The 26,130-nt window shown below is 41.2% G+C and overlaps 1 protein-coding gene across 5 annotated transcripts in view; it reads right to left on the bottom strand.

Moving 5' to 3' along the window:
* The window catches only part of si:dkey-127k13.1, a 108,239-nt gene that overhangs the window by 70,915 nt on the left and 11,194 nt on the right, over positions 1–26,130 (bottom strand). For all 5 annotated transcript variants that reach the window (XM_039767132.1, XM_039767129.1, XM_039767131.1 and 2 more), the window contains exons 4-7: positions 19,690–19,766; positions 15,111–15,181; positions 14,759–14,857; positions 5,308–6,062 (exon numbers count right to left, since the gene is read on the bottom strand). In XM_039767132.1, coding sequence (XP_039623066.1) covers positions 5,308–6,062; positions 14,759–14,857; positions 15,111–15,181; positions 19,690–19,766 — 1,002 coding nt within the window. The remainder of the gene's footprint in view (positions 1–5,307; positions 6,063–14,758; positions 14,858–15,110; positions 15,182–19,689; positions 19,767–26,130) is intronic.

Raw genomic sequence — 26,130 nt, 5'->3', positions numbered from 1 at the left:
GTCACCCATCGCATGGTTGCACTCGGGTCCTCATTTGGGATCCTTAGTTAGCTTGTCATGTGGTGGGTGTGGCAATGCACTGTATCAGCGTGTGCCCCTAACCTCTTGTGTGGAAGAACGGGCAAAAATGACACCTGAGCAATGCATGGGACTCGTTTCTCCATGCAGGAGGTGTTTTGAAGCTGTCATTACCAACAAAGGCTTTTCTACTAAGTATGAAATAAATTTCAGTAAATGTATTCAATACTTTTCCCCCGTGTCATTCCACGTTTTTAATTGTCATTATTAAAATACAATGAAGGGAGCAAACAGCACAGAGAAAGGGCAAAATAACACGAAATCAACAAAAGAGAGTTAGATATTTAAATCTACAGCAAAAACAGTATTTCTAAAGGTCTTATAAATGTAAAAATTACGTTTCCGGGATGGATTTGGTCTCGTCCATTACAGGACATGTTCATTTGAGGCAGAACTCAATTACCAGGAACGTTATTTTTCTCTTCTTTGTTACCATCCCTAGGTATCCTGTATTTACTCAACACAAGGGGGTTCAATTACAGCATATGCAAGCATATACAAGCATGAGTGGCAGAAAATAGGCTCAGAAAGAAACAGAAAAGACAACCAAAGCTTCATACATGCCTAAACAGGCATCAAGTTCAGGCTCAAGGTACGGCCTGCCAGAGACTGACCAGTAACAGATAGGCGAAAGCACAGATTTCTCGGGAACTGACGCTGCTGCATCGTCTCCAGCCGAGAGTGAAAATGGAAGGGAATGTGCAAGCAAGTTGGGCCAAGAGAACACATCGATTCCAGAAGATTCAATGAAACTGAAAATAGCTTTAACCTTCCACGTTGTCAACATTGACTCTAGGTGAGCTTGGAACTTCAGTGTCTCTTTTCTGTTTCTTTATATATATATATATATATATATATATATATATATATATATATATATATATATATATATATATATATATATATATATATATATATATATATATATATATATATATATATATATATATATATATATATACACACACACACACACATATATATATACATATATACACATACACACACATATATATATACATACACACATACATATACATATATACATATACAGTATACATATACACACACACACAAAATTCAACGTTTGTCTGTCTGTCCGCTTTCACGAGAGACCTACTTAACGGACTTGGATCGTTTTTTTTTTTTCTATAATTTGTTTGAACATTCCGGTTGATTCTGCGACTTCTCTTATTGTGTTAAGTATCATAGTTCGCTTGAAGTACCAATTTATTTGTGGAAATCTGAGAGAGATGCAGCGGGCCGAGGGAAGGGGGAGGCGGGGCCCTCCTCACTCACGCACTAGCTTCGGGGCGTACCTTGCCTCCGCTTGGCTAGCAAACGAGTGAACTACTTTACGGATTTAGATTGGGGTTTTTTTTTTCTAGAATTTGTTTGAACATTCCGGGTGATTTGAAACTTCTCATGCTAAAAAACCCAATCTAAATCTGTTAAGTACTCCACACAAGACAAGTAGAAGGACATACAGATGGACGTTGGATAAATAGAGATATATAAAATTCAACATTTGTATGTCTGTCCACTTTTCACAAGAGAACTACTTAATGGGTTTAGATCGGTAGCGATTTATTTGCGCAAATTCGAGAGACACGCAGTGAGCAGAGGGACGTTCCTCATCTCCGCTTGGCTAGTGAACAAGAGAACTACCTAGCAGATTTAGATCAGGTTTTTTTCCTAGAATTTGCGTGACTATTCCGGTTGAATTTGCGACTTCTCTCATCACGCTAAGTATCATAGTTCGCTTGCAGGAGCGATATATTCACACTAATCCGAGACAGACGCTGCGGGCCGAGGGGAGGGGGAAGCAGGACATTAGGAGTGGGGAGCCAGGAAGGCCCTCCTGACTGGCCTGTTTCACTACTACACAGATAGAGTTGGGGGGTTGGGGGCGGGGGGGATGCAGGCTAGTAAATGATATAAGAGAAAAGGATATAATTGATATAAGGCTGCCATGCTTTTCTAAATGTAAAATAAGAGAAGAAAAGATCAGTGTTATCAGCGCTTGTCACTGATTAAGAATCTGGATGAAACAAAAAACCTGAAGCCACAGTGGGCCCCCAGGACTGACTTTGAGAACCTCTGCCCTACTGTCTTTAAAAGATATCCAAGGGGCTTTTATGACAACAGAGTGTCAGGATCTTAATTTTACATCTCATCCGAAGGGTGGCACTATTTTTACAGCACAGGGTCCCCTGTCACCCATATTCAGATCACAGGTTAAGCACCCCCTGCTGGTCTCATCAACACCTCTTCCAGAAGCAACCCAAGCTTTTCCTAGATGGTCTGCCATTCAAGCACCAGAAGGGCCCAAACGTGTTTAGCTTCAGGTGGATGCCCTGTTCTGAACTGCAGGTGGTATGGATGCTGGATATCATTTTTCAAAGGTGGGCAGACAGCAGAGTGCATCCCATTGCATGAAAGCCCTAGTTATATTGTTCAGTTTTTTATTTTTCAATAAAGACTTGCACTTTAATTTATGGAGAGTTTGACTTCCGATCCAGTTTGCCTAAAAGATAAAGCACTAGGGTCCTAAATCCATTGAAACGAGGCTCAAGTCACATCTGGGATGAACGGTTAATCAAGGCAGCATTAAGATGCTGGGCTGTAAACACACGGTGGTTGGCTTAATCTCTCCACTAATGCTTTACATCACTAAACCAGTCAGTGCTGTGACTGCCAACAGGGAATCAACTGGCAACGGGACTCTGGTTTCCTATACACATGTGTTAGGTCTTTTGTTTTTGATCAAATCTTTTATGAAAGACACAAAAAGGCCAAACGCTTAAAAAAAGAAAATCAATTTTGTGTGTGCAATAAAATAATAAGCCAGACTAATGAATAAAATAGAAGAGGAGCAGCACTGCATCAACTGCAACAAGGGATAATAAGAGGAGGATTAGAGCTACAGTGAGGATCAAGTGACACCCACACATGGACCAGCTGTATCATTTCCGACAATTTGTAAATGTAGGGACCAGACCCTTCCTTGACCCTCGCTGCTGAGATTTCTAAAAGGGTCAAATTTAAAAAGCAGGATTTCCAAATGGGTGGATAAAGGCCATCGGCAGATTTCCAGAGAAAGCAATTTTTTACGCAGTTGCTGCTAAGGCAAATAACTTTTGCTGGGTAACAGAAAGATAAAGCAAAAAAATAAAAATAGAAAATTATGGTTAAACTGTGGAATGTTAATAGAATGGGAAAAAGAAAATTAGATAAAAAAGGACATACAGCATATTCACCAAAAAGTATAAACAAACCGTATAAGAAAATCTTAAAACTGCAAGTATGTGGCATATGGCATACTAGCACCATCGAACTTCTAGAAATGGTGTTTCTGAAAATTTACCCTTCTCAGACACAAATTAATTTAATTTATTTCAGGACCCAAAACCTGGGGAAAAGCACAATCCATAAAACTCACCGTACTAAATAGGAACCTGATGGGAGCCCCCAGGGTCAATATTTTGGGCTCCAAAGTAGTTTAGTGTAATAAAATTGAAATGTACTTACAGCGGGGAAAATAAGTATTGAACATGTCAACGTTTTTCTCAGTAAAAATATTTCTAATGGGGTTGTTGACATGCAGTCTTCACCGGGTGTTGGTAACAACCCAAATAATCGACACATACAAATAAATTAAAACAAATAAGTCCATAAATTAGGTTATGTGTAATAATTTGGAATGACACAGGGAATGAAAATTGAACACACTTATCAAGTAGAAAAGCCTTTGTTGGTGATGACAGCTTCAAGACGCCTCCCTGTACCATTCAACCTCTGCTCCATAGGGACAAGCTGACTGAGATGGGAGTAGACTCACACCTGGTGGCATGGATTGTGGACTATCTTACAGACAGACCTCAATATGTGCGTCTCGGGAACTGCAGGTCTGACATTGTGGTCATCAGCACAGGAGCGCCGCAGGGGACTGGACTTTCTCCGGTCCTGTTCAGCCAACATACATCAGACTTCCAATACAACTCGGAGTCCTGCCACGTGCAAAAGTTTGCCGACGACACTGCTATGGTGGGCTGCATCAGGAGTGGGCAGGAGGAGGAGGAGTACAGGAACCTAATCAAAGACTTTGTTAAATGGTGCGACTCAAATCACCCACAACTAAACACCAGCAAAACCAAGGAGCTGGTGGTGGATTTTAGGAGACCCAGGCCCCTCATGGACCCCGTGATCATCAGAGGTGACTGTGCAGAGGGTGCAGACCTATAAATAACTGAGAGTGCAGCTGGATGATAAATTGGACTGGACTGCCAATACTGATGCTCTGTGTAAGAAAGGACAGACACGACTATACTTCATTAGAAGGCTGGCGTCCTTCAACATCTGCAATAAGATGCTGCAGATATTCTATCAGATGGTTGTGGCGAGTGCCCTCTTCAACTCGGTGGTGTACAAAGACTGGCCAGTTTCAATCTATCACCAAAAAATCTGTGCACCACTAAAGCGGATGCCACTGATGTCAATGAAAGGTCAAGGATTGGTTGCCATTACCGTTAACATGGAGCCCTGTAGATTTGACAAGTTTGGCAAGTGCGGCCCCTTCTCAATTACAAGCTAAACCCTTTAGCCATCCATGATGGCAATGGACAAGTCCAAGTAACAGTCACTGGTAACTCAATCAATGATGCAGCAAATAGTGTGACAGACAGTAGGACTTCAGGGACTTGATGTTATTTTAGAAGAATTAATTGGATAGGAAGGGCAGCACGGTGGCGCAGTGGTAGCGCTGCTGCCTCGCAGTAAGGAGACCTGGGTTCACTTCTGGGTCCCCCTTGCGTGGAGTTTGCATGTTATCCCCATGTCTGCGTGGGTTTCCTCCCACAGTCCAAAGACATGCACTGGAGATCCTAAATTGTCCCGTGTGTGTGTGTCCTGCAGTAGGCTGGCACCCCGCCCAGGATTTGTTCCTGCCTTGCGCCATGTGCTGGTTGGGACTGGCTCCCGCAGACCCCCATGACCCTGTGTTGGGATATTGCAGGTTGGATAATGACTGACTAATTGGATAAAACTTGTGACCTTTGCTGGGCAGAATCGCCTGTTTTCGTCCTCATCGCATTGCACAAATGTTACTACTATAAACAATACCTACTAGCACATACCTTAATATTTTGTTTTTTCCTTACACAACCAACCTCTTTTTTCCTTGAAAGATCAGACCTTACAATCATTAGTCAATGAGAACCAACAACTTACCTGTGTTTCATCAGCGCGCTCCACAAAAAGCTTTTGAAAATTTCTTGTGACATTTTTCTTAGGCGAGCTCTGCCTGGAAGCCCGACTCAGATAGTTGAAATTTTGGTTTTTGGTAGAAAACTTGCTTTTCCCTTTCACTTTGGAGGTTAATTTGTGTTTGGGTGTTAAATAACCATCTGACTCTTGAAGCTGGAAATCAGGCTCCTTCCACATCCGCCGTCTGAAACTGTTCTGGGGCGTGGAAGTTAGAAGAGCTGGTCTGCGGCGGGTGGAATTTTGAACAGAACCACCGCTCTTCTCGGTGGTTTTCCTCGACATCCTAGAAGTCCCCTTCCGGGTGTTTAGCCATGTAGCTGCTGTAGTTTTACCCCCAGAGTTGCAAGGGTCACAGTTTTCTATGGGTTTTGATACCATTTTGGTTCTCCTGTCTGCTACTTCTTCTCTGCCTGCATCTTTGTAGCAGCCACGGTCATCATCACTGCTTCTCACCATAGTAGTTTCACTTGGATCAGAAGACTTCAGGCTGGTATCTTCACCTGAGGATTCTGTTTGGTCCTCCAAAGAACGTTTGGCTTTGCAGTATTGTTTTCCCTTTGTGGTCCTTCGTCGTTTAGTTGGCGTCTCTCGGTTTCTTTTAATTGAAGCTGCCAGTGTGCATGTGGAAGGACTTAGAGGCAGAACCATCATCTGTTCAAGGGCTCTCCTGTAAGGTGAAATTAGCTCTGGCTGGAATGTCTCTGATGCCATGTCTTTACCTGCATCAATACAACAGGAAGACAGGTAAGAAGGGAAGTGTGTTAAAGACAGATTGAAGGCTGTGGAGGGAAGGTCTCCATAAATATCACACTAAAACTCAAATAATTTGACTTTGTTTCCTGCATACAGCCTCAAGTTCAGTCCTGTCAGACCCCTATGGCTGCTCGTATAGGGGATACTTTAACCCACGAGTGTCGAACTCCAGTCCTGGAGGGCCGCAGCGGCTGCAGGTTTTCATTCTAACCATCTTCTTCATTAGTGACCAGTTTGTGCTGCTAATTAACTTCTTTAGCCTTTGTTTTAATTAACCTGTCTCAGACCCCTTAGTTGTCTCTTTTTCCTTAATTAACTGCCACAACAATAATGAGACACAAAACAAGCCACCACATGACCAGTTCACTTGTGCCCATTACACAATATCTGAAAATAAAGAAAGGTGGAGGTCTCAGCAAGGTTGATCTCTCAGGTCACCCGAACATTTTGACAGAAAAATAAACAGTTTTGGAAATGTCTGCTGTGGCAGAATGAGAGCAGCAACAAGCTGTGGAATTAAATAATGGTTTTAATTAACAGCAAGAATCGGGTTCTCATTAAGAGATTGGTTGGAGTTTGAAATCCCAGTTTAGCTGGTCATCTGTTGGCTCGTTTCACATCATCATTTCTGTTTGGCTGTCAGTTAATGAAGAGGTGAATCAACTCAGATGACTGAATCCTTAAAAACAGGGCAATTAAAATGAAGGGAAAAGGAGTTAATTAGCAGTGAAAACTGGTCAATGATTAGATTAAGGGTCAGAATGAAAACTTGCAGCCACTGTGGCCCACCAGGACCAGAGTTCAGCACCCCTGATTAAACCTTTTCGGCTGACAGATCTTAGGCAATGAGTTAAACAAGAGTGCAGTGTATTATGGGAAAGCTGAAAGGCATAGAAGGATTTAGATTATTTTGCTTGAAGTCGTATTCAGACCCCTTCACTCTTCACACCTTTTGTTAAGTTGCAGCCATAGAGTGGTAGGCAAACGTTTTTGCTTAAAATGTCAGTTTCTGTGAAATTAAGTGAGCAGAAGATGAACTGATCACCAAAAGGCATCAAGAGGACACATTTCTTTTCAAATTTTATGCCAGATTAGTGTATTGCTTTTGTTCTGTACAATTGTACAGTGAAAAAAGGAGCAGCATGCAAACGTTTGGGCACCCCAAGATATATGAGGTCTCGGGAGAACTTTTTCCGAGGTGGTCTCAGAACTTCAGCACTATGGCTCGTTCACAGTCATCGCTAGGGAAACCCCCGGTGATGCAAATGTCAAAGATGTATAAATTCTCCTCACAACTCATCTCCATAATCAACCTCCATGGGCTCCTCTAGGCAGCTGCTTAACACTCTACAAAAGAAAAGAATTGAGGCCCACAAAGAAGATAGCAAAGCGTTTCCATGTCGCTGTCTCCTCAGTTTTTCATGTTATTATGAAACCAGTAAACTCCCGATTCTATAAAGAATTGCAAACACTTTCTGTTCCCTCCGATCTTTGGAGGGATGAAAAAATCATGGAGGGTGGGAGCATCATGGGAAAGTTTTCATTTAATTAAATAAATATATCTGTACTAAAATTAACCAATTTATTAAAACTAAAATTGAAATTTATTTGCTATATCATTTAAGCCCAAAATGTCTTTGAGTTGCTGCACTCATAAGTAAAATAAATATTGGAGTGCAAAGGTTTAAATGAAGTAAATTGGAAACAAAAAAATTCATAAAATGGTAAACTCAAAATAGTTAATCAAAAATTTCCTTATAAACAACATTTTTGGTAAAGATGGTTTCCTGTTCTTGAATCGGCTCTGCCTGGTATGGCTTTAACGTCACACGAACGCCGGACTCTTGAAAAGGCAACATAAAGTTGTCCAAATACAGGCTAAGATAGGTAAATCCCTACTTTGTCCATGGTTTGTCCTTGGAGTTTCCTCTGATATTCTTTGTGATGAACAATTGCGCAAGCCTTCCAGACGCTTCTCTCGTTGTTCTGTTGTCTAGTTTGCACGCCTATCCGAAACCTGAGCTCTTTCTTTTTGGAGCCGTGCCTCTTTTGCTTCTGGTGTTTCAGAAGCGCGTTGTAGGCGCCTTTGTTCATTGTTTTTATCCATGCAGTCTAGTTTTTGTTTTTCTGTGGCTGTGTCATTAGCTAGAAGTTGTTTGATGTTAGGAATCATAATTAAACTTACTTTTAACACTGAATTACCCTAATGTGATTCAAATAAGGCACACTGACTGCTGGCACAGTGGATTAGAGCACACTGACTGCTGGCACTGTGGAGTGGAGTACTGCTGGCACTGTGTAATAAGAGTAGCTGCTGGCACTGTGGTGTGGAGAACACTGACTGCTGGCACTGTCAGTAGTCACTACTACCTCAAGTTTAAATATGTCACCATGGAAACTTGTTGGCGTGCACGCTTTACTTCAAGTTTACTTTACAGGTTGTGTTGTTTTTGCGCCACCTACTGACTCTGGGAAGCCGCTGGGTTTGACTCTGGGGCGCTTTCGGCGCCACCTAGTTCCCTGATGATGACGGCGGCGGATTTGCATGCTGAAGTGACCATGGCAGCAGATCCTGGCTTGGAGATCTACATTACTAAACGAAGGTTGTATATGCGGTGGTGTGCGCATTCACGTTCATGCGGTGGCTGTATTGTGCGTGATTGCATTCAGGCGGCAGACGTATTGTGCACGAAAAGAAGGTTGTATATGAGGAGGTGTGCGCATTCGCGTTCAGGCGGCGGTTGTATTGTGTGTGTTCACGTTCAGGCGGTGGATGTATTGTGCACGGCTTCCTTCTGGCCTCTGGCATCCATACAACCTTCACTTAGTAATATAGATGGCAGTTAACAGCAATAGTGGAGGAGAAGCTGAAGTCTGAAAGACCAAGAAAACTTTCTGAAAGAACTGCTTGTTGGATTGCTAGAAAAGCTAATAAAAATACCCATCTGACTACAAAAGAGCTTCAGGAAGATTTAGCAGACACTGGAGTGGCGGTGCACAGTTCTACTGTGCGGCGACACTTGAACAAAGATGACCTTTGAGTCAGGTCAGGTCAGGTCAGGTCAGGGGGGGAAGCATGCACCAGTACAGCACATTGCTTCACCCACCACACAACAAAACAGCTTGGGATCTCGGTTGGCAACCGCCCCAGGTACGCACGCAATCCATTCCCACCCTCCGGAAACGGCCATCTATCTGCTGTAGCCAGGCGTTACGTGGTGTCCTCTTGGCCTGGTCCGGTTGCACGGGCCCTCAACAATGAAGATCCTGTGAGCTGGATCACCCTTGTCTCATGGCCGTAGTGCCATAACTAACGCTCCCTCACAATGCAAGTCATGTGCCTCATTCTGGACTCCATGAGCAAAACAAAGTCAAACCAGCGGCACCCGAGGATTCTCTGAAGAGACACAGAACTCCAGTCTTCATGTCAGGTCGCTGGATAGCATCCATGTCTCGCAACCATATAGCAAGACAGGAAAGCACCAGAACTCTAAAGACTTGGACCTCCATCCTTTTGTATAGATATCGGGAGCGTCACACACCCCTTTCCAGTGATCTCAGGACCCCAAAAAACCCGAAGAGGTTGGAAAACTTTCTGATGGCACTGTATACTTCTGACAATTTATTTATGTTGGCTTTGGAAATAAACTGTTGGAACTCTTGAGTTGTCAAAAGACACAGCATTATTCAAAGTCAAATCAACCAACTTTCCAGAAATCCTACGCACTTTGGTCACGAAGAATTCTGAAAAAAATAGCAGGTGTGCCCATGTTATCCAGGAGGCACCCTGGGAAATGATTTTGATGTAAGATCGATACTTTCCAAGATACGGCCAATTTTGTGTGGGGAGAGGGGGTGTCAAATTTGACAAAGAGTTATATTTTCATCAATTTCACAAGACCGTATCTCCAGAACCAAAACCACCTAGCAGGCTCAAGTTTTGCCTACTGGTACCTTTATAGGTATAGTACATAACAAAATCAAAATGTCTGGTCCAGATGACACCACTTAGTAAGAACAGACCTTCAAAAATAAAAAAAATAAAAAACAGTATTGTGTCTTTGGCTAGGCCATGTTTAGCCGACTTCTAGCTGATACGGCCTGCTGACATTTTGTCCATGTTTAGATATCTGCACAGGGCTTTTCAAAAGGTTAAAATCAAATAAGAAACTGCATCAGGGTTTGACCAGCAGACCTCTCAAACGTGCAAAAAATCATTTGGGGTCTCATTTTCAGAGCAGCTTAATGCACACAGTGGGAAATGTCCAGACATTTTTAAAATGATTTTCTTGTATCCTACATGGTACCTTCTTTCTCAAAAAAACAAGTCTTACATTTCTTACGTGAACCATTTTTATTTTCTTTTCTAAACATGGGTTAAATTCACCATTTGTAAGTAATGAAATTCATCAAGTTCTTAATTACTAATCTATGGACGCGTATTAGGGCCACGGTGAAGAAAAAAAAAAACTGTATGATGAGAATAAAGTCGACATGTTGACTTTATTCTCATAGTTTTTCATTAAAGTTGAACATCGTACACCAAACTTCATCTTAAAATGAATATTTAATTTACTAGATTTTGTCAAACCCCATCGTAAGTTGCACATTAAATGGTTTGTGTTAAGTGTTTCCTGCGTCATGTTAATCGCTACGCGCTTCTTAAACTGATTTCCTCTGCACTAAAAGGAGGTGCAGGCAGTGATCACCACACACAATACATTAATTTCATGATATTCCTGCTCCCTGAATATTTAGAATGCTAAGATAAATACTTGATATCATTTTCATGATGAAATGCATTAAAGCATGTATTAATCATGTGGGGGCATGGAGGTTGCACTGCTGCCTCACAGCAAGGGGGTCCCGGGTGTTTCCTGCCTTGAGGTTGCCTGTTTTTCTGGTGGATTTACTCCGCGTGCTTCATTTCCTTTCACAGTCATGCAGGATGTGGGGATTTGTTCTGCTATATTGACCCTGCTAGTGTATGTGTTGTTTGTATTCACTCTGCGATGTGCTGGCACCTCATTCAGGATTTGTTCCTGCCTCGCACACAATGCTTGCTGGGATGGGCGCAACCCTGAATGGATGTCATAATTAAACATGTATAACGAAGTTCTGAGCACTTTGTGGTCTGAGTTTATAGCTAGTTTTAATTTGTGGAGAAAGAAAAAGGAAGGATAGGAACTGGGGGTTTGGTATGTCAGACAGAGACAGCACGCATGCAATAAAGAAAGCCCACTGAGAAGAACATCCATTGAATTCTGTGTTTGTGTTTCCGACCACCAGATCACAAACCCAACATTTACACATTTACCCATTCATACATCCAGTTTTTTGGAGCCTCGTCACACCTGCCATAAAGTTCTCTACACTGAACGTAGACCTGGGGACCCCTTACTGCGAGGGAGCAGCACTTACCACCACACTACTGTGCATGTTTAATACCTGCTTTAATGCATTTCATCCTGAAAATGATATCAAGCATTTATCTTAGCATTCTAAATGTTCAGGGAGCAGGAATATCATGAAGTGAATATATTCTGTGCGCTGATCGCTGCCTGTGCCTCCTCTTCGTGTAGAGGAAGTCAATTTAAGAAGCGCGTAGCGATTAACATCTGGGTCGGGGAACACTTAATACAAAGGATTTAATGTGCTAAATTAGTTATGATGGGGTTTGAGAAAATCTAGTAAATGAAATATTAATTTTAAGATTAAGTTTAGTGTACAACGTTCTACTGACAAAATAAACGGCAAGAATAAAGTGGAAATGTCAACTTTAATCTCGACATAAATGGCGAGAATAAAGTGGAAATGTCGAGAATAATGTCAACATGTCGATATTATTCTCGTCATAAGCGTCGAGATTAAAGTGGAAATGTCGACTTTATTCTTGACATATAGTTTTTTTCTTCTTCACTGTGTCCGTATTTTCTTTCTTCACCGTGGCCCTAATATGCTTCCATACTAATTCGAGTATAGAATTAATGGAAAAAAATAAATCACCAAAGGCACTTTAGGCACTACATATGAACGACAGCTGCTTGATTTCTCATGAAATTCCGCACGAGTTCTAATGAAATGTTAACATCTCGGTATTGCAGCAGCAGCAGAAATGTGACCCCCTTTCATTTCTGTTTCAATCCAAGTGCAGAGTATCTTTGAGATCAAGATGGCACTGTAGTCTCCCGCTGACCGTTGAAGGTGCACTAAGCAGTGCAATGACGCACTGGAATGGCACCCAATCTAGTTGGCCAATTGAAAGACTGTGCAGGATAGTTTGGATGCATGAAACATGTTAGGATGTCTGATTCTGTTTTACTCTTGTCATGAATCATACCAAACAGACATATTTCATAATATATGCACCCATCATGGCCTCCAATATGATGTTGGTCTAATGTGAGGGATGCATCTCATCCATTAGGAGCTCGGCTGCTACTTCATTGGTGAATATTTGGACAATAAGTCAATTGACCGTCTTCACCAGACACCTGGCTTACATGCAATTTGCCATCTCCTGTAAGCTACTCTTTTAGCCATGGAGAATCACATTCTCTGTGCAACCACATGAGACAGGACATCATCATTTGATATGAAAAAAGGTTGACATTTTTAATAATTGAATGATTGAAAACTCAATGATTACCATTATTGACATATGGCACATTCAGCCTATGTTTAAGATGAAATATGAACATGAAAGATTTGCATAAGACAAGTAAGTGTGTGTGTTGAGAAAGAAGGGGCAATGTAGAATAAATGTATTCAAAAAAAATAATTATCTGCACATTCCCACATGCCGTTAGGGTGCTCTGAAAATGAAATCCAAAATGATTTTTTGGATTTGAGAGGTCTGCTGTTCAAAGCCTGATACATTGACTTCTTTTAATTGCTTTTTCAGAAAGCCTATGCAGTTACCTGAATAAGGAGAAAAAAAATAAATAAAAGTCTGTGTCGGTTACAAATATGTGTTTCTGAGGCCTAAATACAGCTAAGCCAAACACTCAAACAGGACAGACAGGAAGACAAATAAGGGAGTAGTGAGGGAAAGCACCTAATTTTGTATACTTTTTATCCCCCATACACTAGATGACAGCATCCCAGGATTGTGGTAAGCTTTGTGAAACCCTGTGGGGCATGATGGGAGATGTAGTGTCAAGAGTCAGACCTGCTGGGTCCCATGGGTGCTGCAGAAATTCATGATTCCTACTTTCTGGGACTTCTGCCTGCCCTGAGAGAGAGAACGAGAGAGAGAACTTTCTACTCGTATTTGTGTAAACAGGGAGAAACCTTTGGTGAAACCCCCTATCTTTTACAGTATTTACATACTTATCTTACTTATTTATGTCTTTATTTGACTGTAAAAAGCCAAATTTCACCCTGGGGACGAATGGTTCAATCCATTATACAGTTGTGCTTGAAAGTTTGTGAACCCTTTACAATTTTCTATATTTCTGCATATATATGACCTAAAACATCATCAGATTTTCACTCAAGTCCTAAAAGTAGATAAAGAGAAACCAGTTAAACAAATGAGACAAAAATATTATACTTGGTCATTTATTTATTAAGGAAAATGACTGAATATTACATATTTGTGAGTGGCAAAAGTATGTGAACCTCTAGGATTACCAGTTAGTTTGAAGGTGAAATTCGAGTCAAACAATGGGATGACAAACAGGTGTGAGTGGGCACCCTGTGTTATTTAAAGAACAAGGATCTATCAAAGTCTGCTCTTCACAACACGTTTGTGGAATTGTGTCATGGCACGAACATAGGAGATTTCTGAGGACCTCACAAAAAGTGTTGTTGATGTTCATCAGGCTGGAAAAGGTTACAAAACCTTCTCTAAAGAGTTTGGACTCCACCAATCCACAGTCAGACAGATTGTGTACAAATGGAGGAAATTCAAGACCATTGTTACCCTCCCCAGGAGTGGTCAACCAACAAAGATCACTTCAAGAGTAAGGCACACGTGTAATAATCGGCAAGGTCACAAAGGACCCCAGGGTAACTTCTAAGCAACTGAAGGCCTCTCTCACATTGGCTAATGTTCATGAGTCCACCATCAGGAGAACACTGAACAACAATGGTGTGTATGGCAGGGTTGCAAGGAGAAAGCCACTGCTCTCCAAAAAAAACATCGCTGCTCGTCTGCAGTTTGCTAAAGATCACGTGGACAAACCAGAAGGCTATTGGAAGAATGTTTTGTGGACGGATGAGACCAAAATAGAACTTTTTGGTTTAAATGAAAATAAAATGTTTGGAGAAAGGAAAACACTGCATTCCAGCATAAGAACCTTATCCAATCTGTGAAACATGGTGGTGGTGGTAGTATCAGAGTTTGGGCCTGTTTTGCTGCATCTGGGCCAGGACAGCTTGCCTTCATTGATGGAACAATGAATTCTGAATTATATCAGAGAATTCTAAAGGAAAATGTCAGGACATCTGTCCATGAACTGAATCTCAAGAGAAGGTGGGTCATGCAGCAAGACAACGACCCTAAGCACACAAGTCATTCTACCAAAGAATGGTTCAAGAAGAATAAAGTTCATGTTTTGGAATGGCCAAGCCAAAGTCCTGACCTTAGTCTCAGAGATTCATTTACAGAACAAGTATTTCAATTTGTCTTGCCAGCAATCAAATATTTCCCACCTACCTGTACTGATGCCATCAATGGGAAAGCCCTTGAACGATTTGTTGTCATCTTCAGTCTCAAGAAACAGATCCAATATTCGATGCCTGTCTGGATTTTTTTCTGAAAAGGCAAAATTGAAAAAGGCTTTCCAAAATCAGGACGTGCATTAAAACCCACTCTTCATGGTTTATAAAAGCCACCATTCAAAAACAAAATTGCACTCAAATCCTAAAAGAATTAGGATTTGGGCCCAGTTTCTCTCCCGCTTAACTAGTAAAGCCATTGGCGACATAAGGAAAAAAAAAAAATCAAAGAACATAAATGGACAAGTAAACCTAAACTGCACCTTCTAGAATATTCTAAAGGACCTTACCCAGGTCTTGGGAGACATCCTCATAAGTCTGCCTGTTGTGGGGAATGATGTTGCTCCGTTTTATTTGCACTCTGCCAGAAAAAAAGAACAAGCAGCTTTAAAAACAAGAGACTGTGCCCTGTAGAACAAAGTGTGCAATGCCCATTCTGCTAGGCTTTCATGGCACACCAGGCCTGTTAAGAAAGCTGATTTAACAGGTGTACAGGTATACAGCTGCACAGAAAACCCCCAAAAAACCCTAAACTCCAGCTTGTACCAGGATCTGGCTAGACTTCATCTGATAACAAATCAGAGGTAACCTGACATCTCTCCACAGGCCCCTCTGCAGACATTTCGAGCCAGAAGACATGCAAAATAGCTTTAAACACCAATAATTCAAAGGGTGACGACTAAGATGTACAGAAGAACCCACCTATAAGTCACTGGAAGTGACTTTAATCCAATCGGGAGAAGGTCCAACCTTCCTTTAGAACCACATGCACCAGAAGCTCCCTTTCTCTCTCTCTAGGATATTCACTGGACACTCACTGCACTCCCTGAGGATTCTCTCAGGGAAGGTGAACTCTCCAAGATGACTGAAAACATCTCAATCCTGATTTCTGAACTTGAAAAGCTATGAAATGCTCTTGCTTGGAAAGTCAAAGCTAACAAACTCTTCTCTTTGTGAGCCTGAGTGCGGAGATCCAGTCTGCCAAGCCCTGTCTGCTTAGGAGCAGCCATTACAGACCCATTAGGGAACTTCAGCACCTAAACTTTTGGGCCAGAATGATTAACACCTTTTCCATAAGAAGTGAGAAAAGACAGCAGAAGCAAAGCTGAGGAAGCAGCAACACAGTACTGACAAAGATCACACAGCAAAGGGAAAGGTGCACTCCAACGCATGAAGTATAATTCTGGATGGGAGGTAAGAAAGGCTCCTCAAAAATAATGACCAAGTCTGAGAGACAGGTTTTACGGAAACACACTGTCACATACATGCAAATAAGAGACAGCTAAAGGGCTTGAGTAGTGACAATACCATATCAGACCAGGGGCGGCAGGGGTGTGCTGACAGTCTTTCTCAGTTCCTTGCAGACCATTCCAAGGAAATCCCACCAGGTTCCGATGCCTTGGATGATGTCACTTCCTCTCTGGTCCTTTAAAACCGCCATCTTACCTCCAGTCTGGCAGTTCTGTTTTGGACTCAGTCTTGTGAATATCTCTGTTCAATTATTTTCAAACTTTTGCAGCCAGGATATAATATACGGATGGCTGCCCCAAACCTTTATAATGTCTGGGGAGTATTTCTTGTAACAGTGCTCAAGAGAGGGAGCTATAGTGGAGAGACATTCACACGCACACACACAGATACAGAGGAAAGGCGCTGAAGGCTATCACACATGTGAATCAGAGAGTCATCCCCCAAGTTCTTCCTAGGTATGTGATACCACCTCGGGCCAAGAGGGGGCACTACTGCTGTCTTGTCTTTTTCTTCCTCCACAGTACAGAGAAACCTCCCAGTGAGAGCAACCAGTCCCTGGGCTATAAAAACACGACTGCCTGGAAGGAGGCGTCACGTCTTTCCAGAGCAACTAGAGAAAAGGAGCTCCACAACCTGAACTGTACCAGCCCCGTTATTCTGATGGCCACAAGTTTTGTTTCCTTTATATGCTATTAGTGTTCTTTTTGCTCAGACTGTTAAATAAAATTTATTTTTGTTTAAGCCTATTATTCCCTTGGACAATCACAAGGAACATTTTTAAATTATTCTATTTCCAGTCTTCAACAGGTACCATGGCTAGTATGTATAAAATACGTGAATTTTTAATATACATGTGTCTCTCAAAAGTATTCAGTTCCCTTGAAAGTCATTACCATTCTGTGGATTTCAAAGTATACATTCACATATCACCTCTAAGAAGTATGCTTTATTACCAAAAACCTAAGGCCGAGGTCGCATTACACGACTTCTGCTCTGAGGGGACTCTACCCTTGACAACTGCAGTCACTGATCTGGTTGCCACTGCATGTCAATTGCAGGCACGAGGGAGGAAGGACAGGCATCCGGGCCAAGATAAAGGATGGATTCATACTCGGCCAGGAGGCCATAATGGATGGAATTGGGCAAACATGCTTACCGTGAGCAGTTCATTCCCCCTACATGACAGGTAGCAGTCTTCCTTAAGGCTGGACCAGATTGAGATACTCACAGAAGTCCTTGGGAGTCCAGAAATGCTGCCCTGTCAGGGTCTTTGGATACCGCCGGGTTTGTTGCCAGGGGAGGAGTGCCCTGGACCCAGACAGGAGACTAGAAACAGTTCCCGGGTCTAGTTTAAAAGGAAGCCCGCTGCCTCTCTTAAATCGAGTCAGAGTCGGGAAGCAGTGGGCAATGCTCCTTTGGCTGAAGGAGCAGCATTGTGAATGGTTTATTTTTTTGGTAATTACATGTGGAAAGCATTTTGTCAAATAAAACACATTCATTTGAACATGGAATTGTGTTGGGTATTGCTGTGCCCATGGCTTGGGGCTCACTAGCACCCCTTGTGGTTATACAATTTACGCGACTAGTTATTGCGAGACAGGTCAAATTATGTGACAGCGTGATGACTTTCCAGCACAGAATTGTGCATTTACCCCTTTTACTGACAGCTAATAATATTATGTCTGATGGAGCTGATGCTGTACAAACGGTTTACAAATACAGCGAGCGCTGCAATTTTTTTCACACATTTATTCTATTCAGTCACAGTATGTAAAGCATGAGACATCAGACAGACAGGCCTCTCTTCTACTTGCAAGGTCCAAATTACCCATATTCCTTACTTTCTCCCTTACTACAACCTCAAAGCTTAGGGTCCAAAGGTCCAGAGTGCTTCCCATTACTGAGCCTGCCAGTTTAATTAGTTTGTTGATTCGGTGGGCCTCTGTTGAGGTGATGTTACCAGCCCAGGACACCTGACTGATTAGAATTACCAAGGTTAAAATGGAGGCAGGTTAGTACACTTGCACACTGCATGCATTAGTCAGTAGATTCTTGCATAGATTTTTCAGAGTACAATGATAGCTCATCAGTACTCACATCTGAGCTGCCAGGATGGGCTGTGCTACTGCAAAGGATAAAACGACCACACGGGTCAAGTACTTCTATTATCGTTGACTCTGCAAAGCATCCATCAATCCAAAGCTTCTCCTGGTGTCTTATCCATTGCTCGTACCAACTAACAAAATTACTTTTCTACATTATTTTCAAATCTAACACGTCACAACCAAAACAGCCTATTTTTTGTGTTGGAGAAAATATGACCAATTTTTTCAGAAAGTGGGTGGGCATGCCATATGCCTAATAAATGCAAAAAAAAAAACCAAGCAGCAGAGAAAATGGCAGGGTTGCCTATTTAAAATAAGCACAGAATGGCAGAAATCAAAAACAGCACTGGTGACGTCTTAAGTGGACAGGCACTTTGTACTTGGGTATCAGTGGAACATATAAATATCAGTCCATCAATTTTCTAAACCCGCCTATCCAAAGTAGGTTTTCCAGGAGGCTGGAGATTGCGCATATAAATATTTTAGACTTCTTTACCATGACAGTGCTCAGCTTTGTTTAGGCCGTCTTCTAGAACACAAGAAATTTCACAAATGAGAGGAGACCATTCAGTCCATCAAGCTTGTTTGTTTACCCCATAGCGAAGATGTCCCAATATCTCATCTGAGTTTTTGTTAAAGGTTGTAAAGGTTTCTGCTTCAACTCCATGTTTGGTAGTTTGTTCCAGAGTCCCTCAACTCTCGGCATAAGGAAGAGCTTCCTGGCTTCAGTTTCAAATGCACTTTCCCTTCATTTCTACTGATGTCCTCGACTACCTGATTCACCCTTAAGCTGAAAGAATACTGCTGGATTGACTTTATCAATGTCTTTGAGGATGTTAAAGTCCTGGATTAGGTCACCACTCAGTCCAAACAGGTTTAATTCTCTGAGTCTATCACAGCAGGACATGTCCTTAAGTCCCACGATGCACTGAGTTGCTCTCCTCTGCACAGCTTTAAGTGCTGCTATGTCTTTCTTGTACCGTGGGCATCAGAACTATACACAACACCCCAGATGTGCTCTTACTAGTGCATTATAGTTTAAGCGTGATGTTCCTTGACTGAAATTCGAAAGATTTTTTATGATATAACCTAACATTTGATTTGCTTCTGTTCATTGCTTAGTTGATGAAAATGTTGCATCAACATAAACCCCTAAATCCTTTTCAAAGATTGCTTCCTGTATCACAGTGTATCCCATCTTGCATTTATAATAGACGTTCTTTTAACCCACGTGTAGCACTTCTTAAATTTCTCGTTTTTATGAAAGGACACCTTTGCACTTATTTGTTAGGTATTTTTATATTAATGAAACCACCGTACTTCTGAATAACACTCCAATAATACTTACCAGCATATACAGTTAACCAAAAATGCAAAATATTTGGAAAAATCTACTCTCTCAACAAACAAAAAAAACCCACCGAGTGTTCCTTATATGTAATGTTTAAAAATAAAATGCCCCATGGCTAAAAGCAGAGATACGTAAGTGCCAAACAGCATGAGCAAACCTTACCGTTTTCCTACATAAAGGACCTCCACCTCAATTTCATCTTGGCTTGATTCGGTGTCCTTAACGTGTTGTTTTATACACTAGAAAGAGGAAGGAGAATTTATTATAAATATAATTTCTCACAGCCATTATGAACTGCATTCAAGGTCCGAAAGTTTGACGTCTATTGCTGCCTGCTACATTTCACAATGTCAAAGTAATCTATAGATTTACAAAAATAACAGTAATTAGGAAAAGAGAAGAACACCACACACACACACACACACACACAGAAGAGACAGTAGATTGATGATTTCCACCCACAGATTGTAAGGTTAATGAAAACCAAGTCAACATAATAAAAACTGCAGGTGTTGCTGAATGTGAAAATTCTATATAATTGCATGTACTGTATATACAGTCACGTGAAAATGAAAGTACCCCAATTAGAGCTCAACAGTGTTACGTATAAGGACATAATAAAGAAACATCTGGGGCCTGATGTGTAAACGGTGTGTATGCACAAAAATGTTGCGTACTCAAACTTCCACGCTCAAATCTCGATGTATAAAACCTAAACTTGGCGTAAAGCCACGCACATTTTTAGAGCCTTTCCTGTACAAACCTCGCAGTTCAGAAACAGTTTTATCCCAAGAACTATAAATGCACTCAATCAGTCCATCAAGTACTCCTTGTAGAACTGTTTGTACTTATAAGTACAATTACCTCACTGTAAACTTGCGATACAGATATAATATTGCACAACCTGAGCCACTTTATAAAGTGTGTATTTACATATGAAGATGATACCATTTTTAAGATGAAACGCAGTAAAATTTGTTTATTACATTATACAGATAAAATATTAACATAATTTAAATAATCTATATTGTTAATAATTAAACATATGACGACACAGTGTTGCAGCGCTAGTGACGAGCTGGCGCCTCGTTCAGGAATTGTTCCTGCCTCACGTTGTATTCTTGCGGAGGCTGGCGCAACACTGGAAGGGTAGATGGACAGAATAATTAAACACGTACTATGAAGATATTTCAATGTTCCTTAAAAGTTTTGAAGAATCAGAGTTCTAAGCTTACAGATGGCTTAATGTCTATTACAGAGCTGATCGTGTGGCGATTGGTTACTTGGAGAAAGAAAAGGAAGGACAGGAATTGGGTATTAGTATGTTTGACAGAGACAGTACTGCTGCAATAAATAATTTCATCGAAGGTTGCGCATGGCGCAGCAAGCATCTTGTGGCAGACAGGAACAATCTCTGGACGGGACGCCACCTCGTCACTATCACTGCGCCACCATGTTCCCATGTTTAATAACATGCTTTAATTCTTATCATCATAAAAATGATATCAAGTATACATCTTAGTATTTAAATTATTCAGTGAGCTGTAATATCGCAAATGTAATGGACTCTGTGTCCTGTCGGAGGAAGAGAAAGCCCATTTAAGAAGCACGTAGTGATTCACACACAGAGCACAAAGAAAACATACAAAACAAAGCATTTAATGTGCTACTTTAGTAACGATGGGATTTGAGAAACTAGTAAATTAAACGATTTAAAGATGAAGTTTATGATGTTCTACTTTAATGATAAAATAAACTACGTGATTAAAGTGTACATTTCAAACTTTTTTTCCCCACTGTGTGCCTATTTGTTTTTCTTTTTTCTGTACCCTAATAAGCTTTCGTATGACACTCAGATGGTGGGCTACGACTCACCTTTTCATGCCAACTTTGATACCTGACAACTTCTTTTTTATTTCGGGCACTGTGCAACTTTCTGAACTTGAGCTTTTGAGTTTCTCCCGACACTCTGTCACTCGATCAGCTTCCTTTTGTTGTTTATACCACTGCTTAAACCAACAAATAGTACGTTTTTCTTTGCCTCCACTTGGCATTCACTGAAATTCTTCTATTTTCACCTGTGCTTTTGCCATTGCCTTTGCACAGAACGCTGAGCTTAAGGGCTATTTATATTGATTTGCATATTCAAAGAAGCATAATTCTGGGAGGAGTTTGGGGAGTGTTGGCAGGCGCGTGCACGTGCGTTACTTTTCATGCTGACCAGGATTTATGGCGCGGAAGAACGTGGAACTTGGCGAACGCACAGATTTATCCATCTGCATTTTTTTGTGCATACGCACATTTCCGCTTTTGTCCGTATGCCATGTTTTAGTGTGAATTCTACGCACGCCGTTATGCATGAGGCCCCTGCAAGTGTAAAACAACACACAACAGATTCTACCACGTCATTATTTAACAAAAGTGAAACCAAAATGGGGAAGCCACCACGTATGAAAAACTAAGTAGACCCCATGACTGGAACGTCTGGATGGTTTGTAGAAGCAACTTTAGTAGCCATAACTTGAAGTCATTGTTGTCTGTCTGTCTTTATCCGTCTCTTACATCATTGTGGAGGAATGCTGGCCCGCTCTTCTTTACAACGTTGCTTCAGTTCGTTGAGGTTTGTGGCCATTCGTTCCTGCACGACTCTCTTATGGTCCCACCACAGCATTTCAATTGGGTTGAGGTCTGACCATTGCAACATCTTGATTCTTTTTATTTTCAGCCATTCTGTTGTAGATTTGCTGGTGTGCCTCAGATTATCGTCCAATTGCATGACACAATTTTGGCCAAACTTTAGCCGTTGGACAGATGGCCAAATCACCAGCCCTCCACCACCATGCTCGCCAGTTAGTCTGAGGCGTTTGTGGCACTGTGTATTATGGCCAAACATCTCCACTATGATCTTAATTGTCCAAAGGACATTGTTCCAGAAGTCTTGTGGTTTGTTCACATGCAGCTTTGAAAGCCAAAGCCGTGCTGCCATGTTCTTTTTAGAGAGAAGAGCCTTACAAACAAGCCATACTTGTTCAGTCTTTTTTCTAATTGCACTGTCATGAACGTTAACATTTAACAAGCTAAATGAGGCTTGTAGAGTCAGAGATGGAGCTCTTGGATTTTTTGCAGTTAATCTGTCTTGAATGTTTTCCACCTGCGAATAAGCTTTCACACTTTAGAATGATGGACTTCAAATTGTTTGGAAACGGCCTGACTGGTGGGCAGAAACAATTGCTTCTCTGAGATCATTGTTGATGTCTTTCCTCCTTGGCATTGTGTTCGCACACACCTGAATGCTCCAGAACGTCTGGTTTTATTGAAGTGGTCACACTTGCTGATGATCAATTTATCGAGCGCATTTGTTAAGAGAGAGTTCCTTTCATCGGATTGGCTGGCCCAGCACTGTTTCAGCTGTGGAATGGCCAAATGGGAGAGGCAGCTTGACAGATAAGGTTTTCAGGATTATAAACAAATCCAAATTGTATTATGTGATGTCATCCATTGTTAAATTCTGCTACGTACTTCTAAAATTATTTTTATACTGTATTGAGGTTTTGTTCTGTTATGTGTATTGTATTGCCTTGACCCCCCTCTTTTTGACACCCACTGCACACCCAACCTACCTGGAAAGGGATCTCTCTTTGAACTGCCTTTCCCGAGGTTTCTTCCATTTTTTCCCTACTAGGGTTTTTTGGGAGTTTTTCCTTGTCTTCTTTGAGAGTCAGGGCTGGGGGGCTGTCAAGAGGCAGGGCCTGTTAAAGCCCATTGCGGCATTCCTTGTGTGATTTTGGGCTATACAAAAATAAATTGTATTGTATTGTACTGTACAGTTAAGCTGCACCTGGCTGCTATGTATCCTCTTAATTCTTATGGAAGCAGGAAGGGTGAACTTTTTTTTTTTTTTTTTATAAACACACTTCTTCTGCATTTTGGCTTAGTTAGAACATTAGAACAATCGAGACAAGAACAGGCCATTCAGCCAAACAAAGCTCGCCAGTCCTGTCCACTTATTTCTTCCAAAAAAACATCAAGTTGAGTTTTGAAAGTCCCTAAAGTCCTACTGTCTACCACACTACTTAATCGCTTATTCCAAGTGTCTATTGTTCTTTGCGTAAAGTCAAACTTCCTAATGTTTGTGTGAAATTTACCTTTCACAAGTTTCCAACTCTGTCCCCGTGTTCTTGATGAACTCATTTTAAAATCACTGTCTCAATCCACTGGACTAATTCCCTTCATAATTTTAAACACTTCAGTCAGGTCTCCTCTATGTAAAGGCTCAGCTCTTTTAATCTTTCCTTATAACTCATCCCCCATAATCAGCCTCGTCGCTCTTCTCTGGACCTTCTCTTGTGCTGTTATGTCCTTCTTGTAGTCTGGAGACCAAAACTGCACACAGGACTCCAGATGAGGCCTCACCAGTGTGTTATAAATCCTGAGCAGAACCTCCTGTGACTTGTACTCCACACTTCAAGGCGCTATATAACCTGACATTCTGTTAGCCTTCTTAATGGCTTCTGTATACTGTCGGGAAGTCAATAGCTTAGAGTTCACTATGACTCCTAAGTCCTCCTCATAAGGTGGACTCTCGATTTTCAGACCTCCCATTGTGTATTCAAACCATACATTTACTGACATTAAATTTCATTTCAAATTTCACATTTTTTTGTTAAATATATAACAATATGGTGTAACATGTTATGTGTTGCTGTTCATCTGTGGTTGTATTTATCTAATTGTAAGACCTGCTAAGTAGCAGATGATTTTTTTTTTGTTTACATCATGAACTTAGAATTGAAAGAGGGATTAAGTCATTTAGAGATCTGTATATAAATAATGTCTGCATCCTATGAACAATTACACTCCCATTATAAAAAAGTGTATTCTTAAAATTGGTAATCTCTGCGTATTAGAACAGTATTATAAGCACATGAGAAAAGTAGACATTATATTTTAGTAAGCATTAAGAGTTAGGGTTAAAAAGACTTATGCCTACATATTTTTATTATTCTGAATAAGCTAGAAACCACCAGTAGTTTATTAAGCTAAAGGCGTGTGTGTGTTTCTTAACACACTTCTGCTGAATGATTCAACGCCTGAAAGTCCTCAGTGTTGGTGTGTCACAGAGAGGATGTGCAGTGTTGTTCATAACTGCACTCGGTTTTGTTTTCATCCTCTCCTTTGCTACAACCTTAAGTGGGTCCTGAGTGTGTCCCATAACTAAGCCTGCCATTTTAATTAGCTTGCTAATTTGGTGGGCCCCTCTTGAAGTGATGTTACCAGCCCAGTACTCCACACAGGCCATCACATAGTAGTAGAAGGTTCACCGAGAGACATGTAAAACTAAAGGTTCTTAAAGAAAAGTGAGTGAACACACGATCAGGAAATTACCATGCCTCATACTTGTGCCATTTGGAGATGCTACAACAAGCAGAAATTCAAATTCATCCGTGTAGTTTCATGGTCTGCTGCTAAATAAACTCCAGGTACTCCAATTGTGGCTCGTTGCTATAGATGTAAATATAACAATGAAAGGCGAACTGACAATTTAAATGCTTGTTTGCACCTGAGCGTATTCTGTTTGAGTTCACAAGAGTGTTTTCTGTTAGCAGTAATTTAGAAATTATCCAAGTGTTCAGAAAATAATATGAATTGATGACATCACATATGGATTATGTGACATGAGCAAACATGAACTCCCCCACCAGACATTTTGATATTGTCTGCTGTTGTACAGTACAGACGCTTATTACAGAAGAAACTTTTATCAGCTCCATTCTGCAAGCTCATGGAATCCCGAATGAGGCACATTACCTGCATTGTGAGGGAGCGTTAGTTACATCACTACGGCCATGTGGCGTGTTTCCTCGAGGGTGACCTCGCTCATGGGATCCTTATTGTTGGGGACCCAATTGGCTGTACCAGGCCAAGGGGTCACCCACGTAACACCTGCCTGTGGCAGACGGAGGGTCATTTTCGGAGGGTAGGACTAGACTGCGTGTCTGTCTGGGGGTTTGCCAACTGGGATCCCGAGTTGTTTTGCCATGTAGTGGGTGCGGCAACGCATTGTGCCAGTACATGCTACCCAACTCGACTTGACTTGATTCTGCATGAAAACATGAGATTAAAAATTTTCTCGGCCATCTCTACAAGCAACACGGGGGTAAGTAACTGTAATGCTGTTGGAAAACTGTGATTTTACAGAATGGAAAATACAGCTCAAAATATTTCTGTGTTTTATTTTAGTGTTTAAATTTATTATCATTTATTTAACAGCCTGGAGATCAGGGTAATTACATTCATAGCATTCGTAGTCTGATCGGATTGTATGTGTGTGTGTGTATATATATGTGTGTGTACACATACATACATACATACATACATACATACATATTTATATATACTGCTCAAAAGAATTAAAGGAACACTTTTTAATCAGAGTATAGCATAAAGTCAATGAAACTTATGGGATGTTAATCTGGTCAGTTAAGTAGCAGAGGGGGTTGTTAATCAGTTTCAGCTGCTGTGGTGTTAATGAAATTAACAGCAGATGCACTAGAGGGGCAACAATGAGATGACCCCCAAAACAGGAATGGTTTAACAGGTGGA

Source organism: Polypterus senegalus, chromosome 10 (genome assembly GCF_016835505.1).
Source record: "Polypterus senegalus isolate Bchr_013 chromosome 10, ASM1683550v1, whole genome shotgun sequence".
Taxonomy (NCBI): Eukaryota; Metazoa; Chordata; class Cladistia; order Polypteriformes; family Polypteridae; genus Polypterus; species Polypterus senegalus.
The sequence above is the reverse complement of the archived record's forward strand: the minus strand, read 5'-3'. Positions and strand labels throughout refer to the sequence as shown.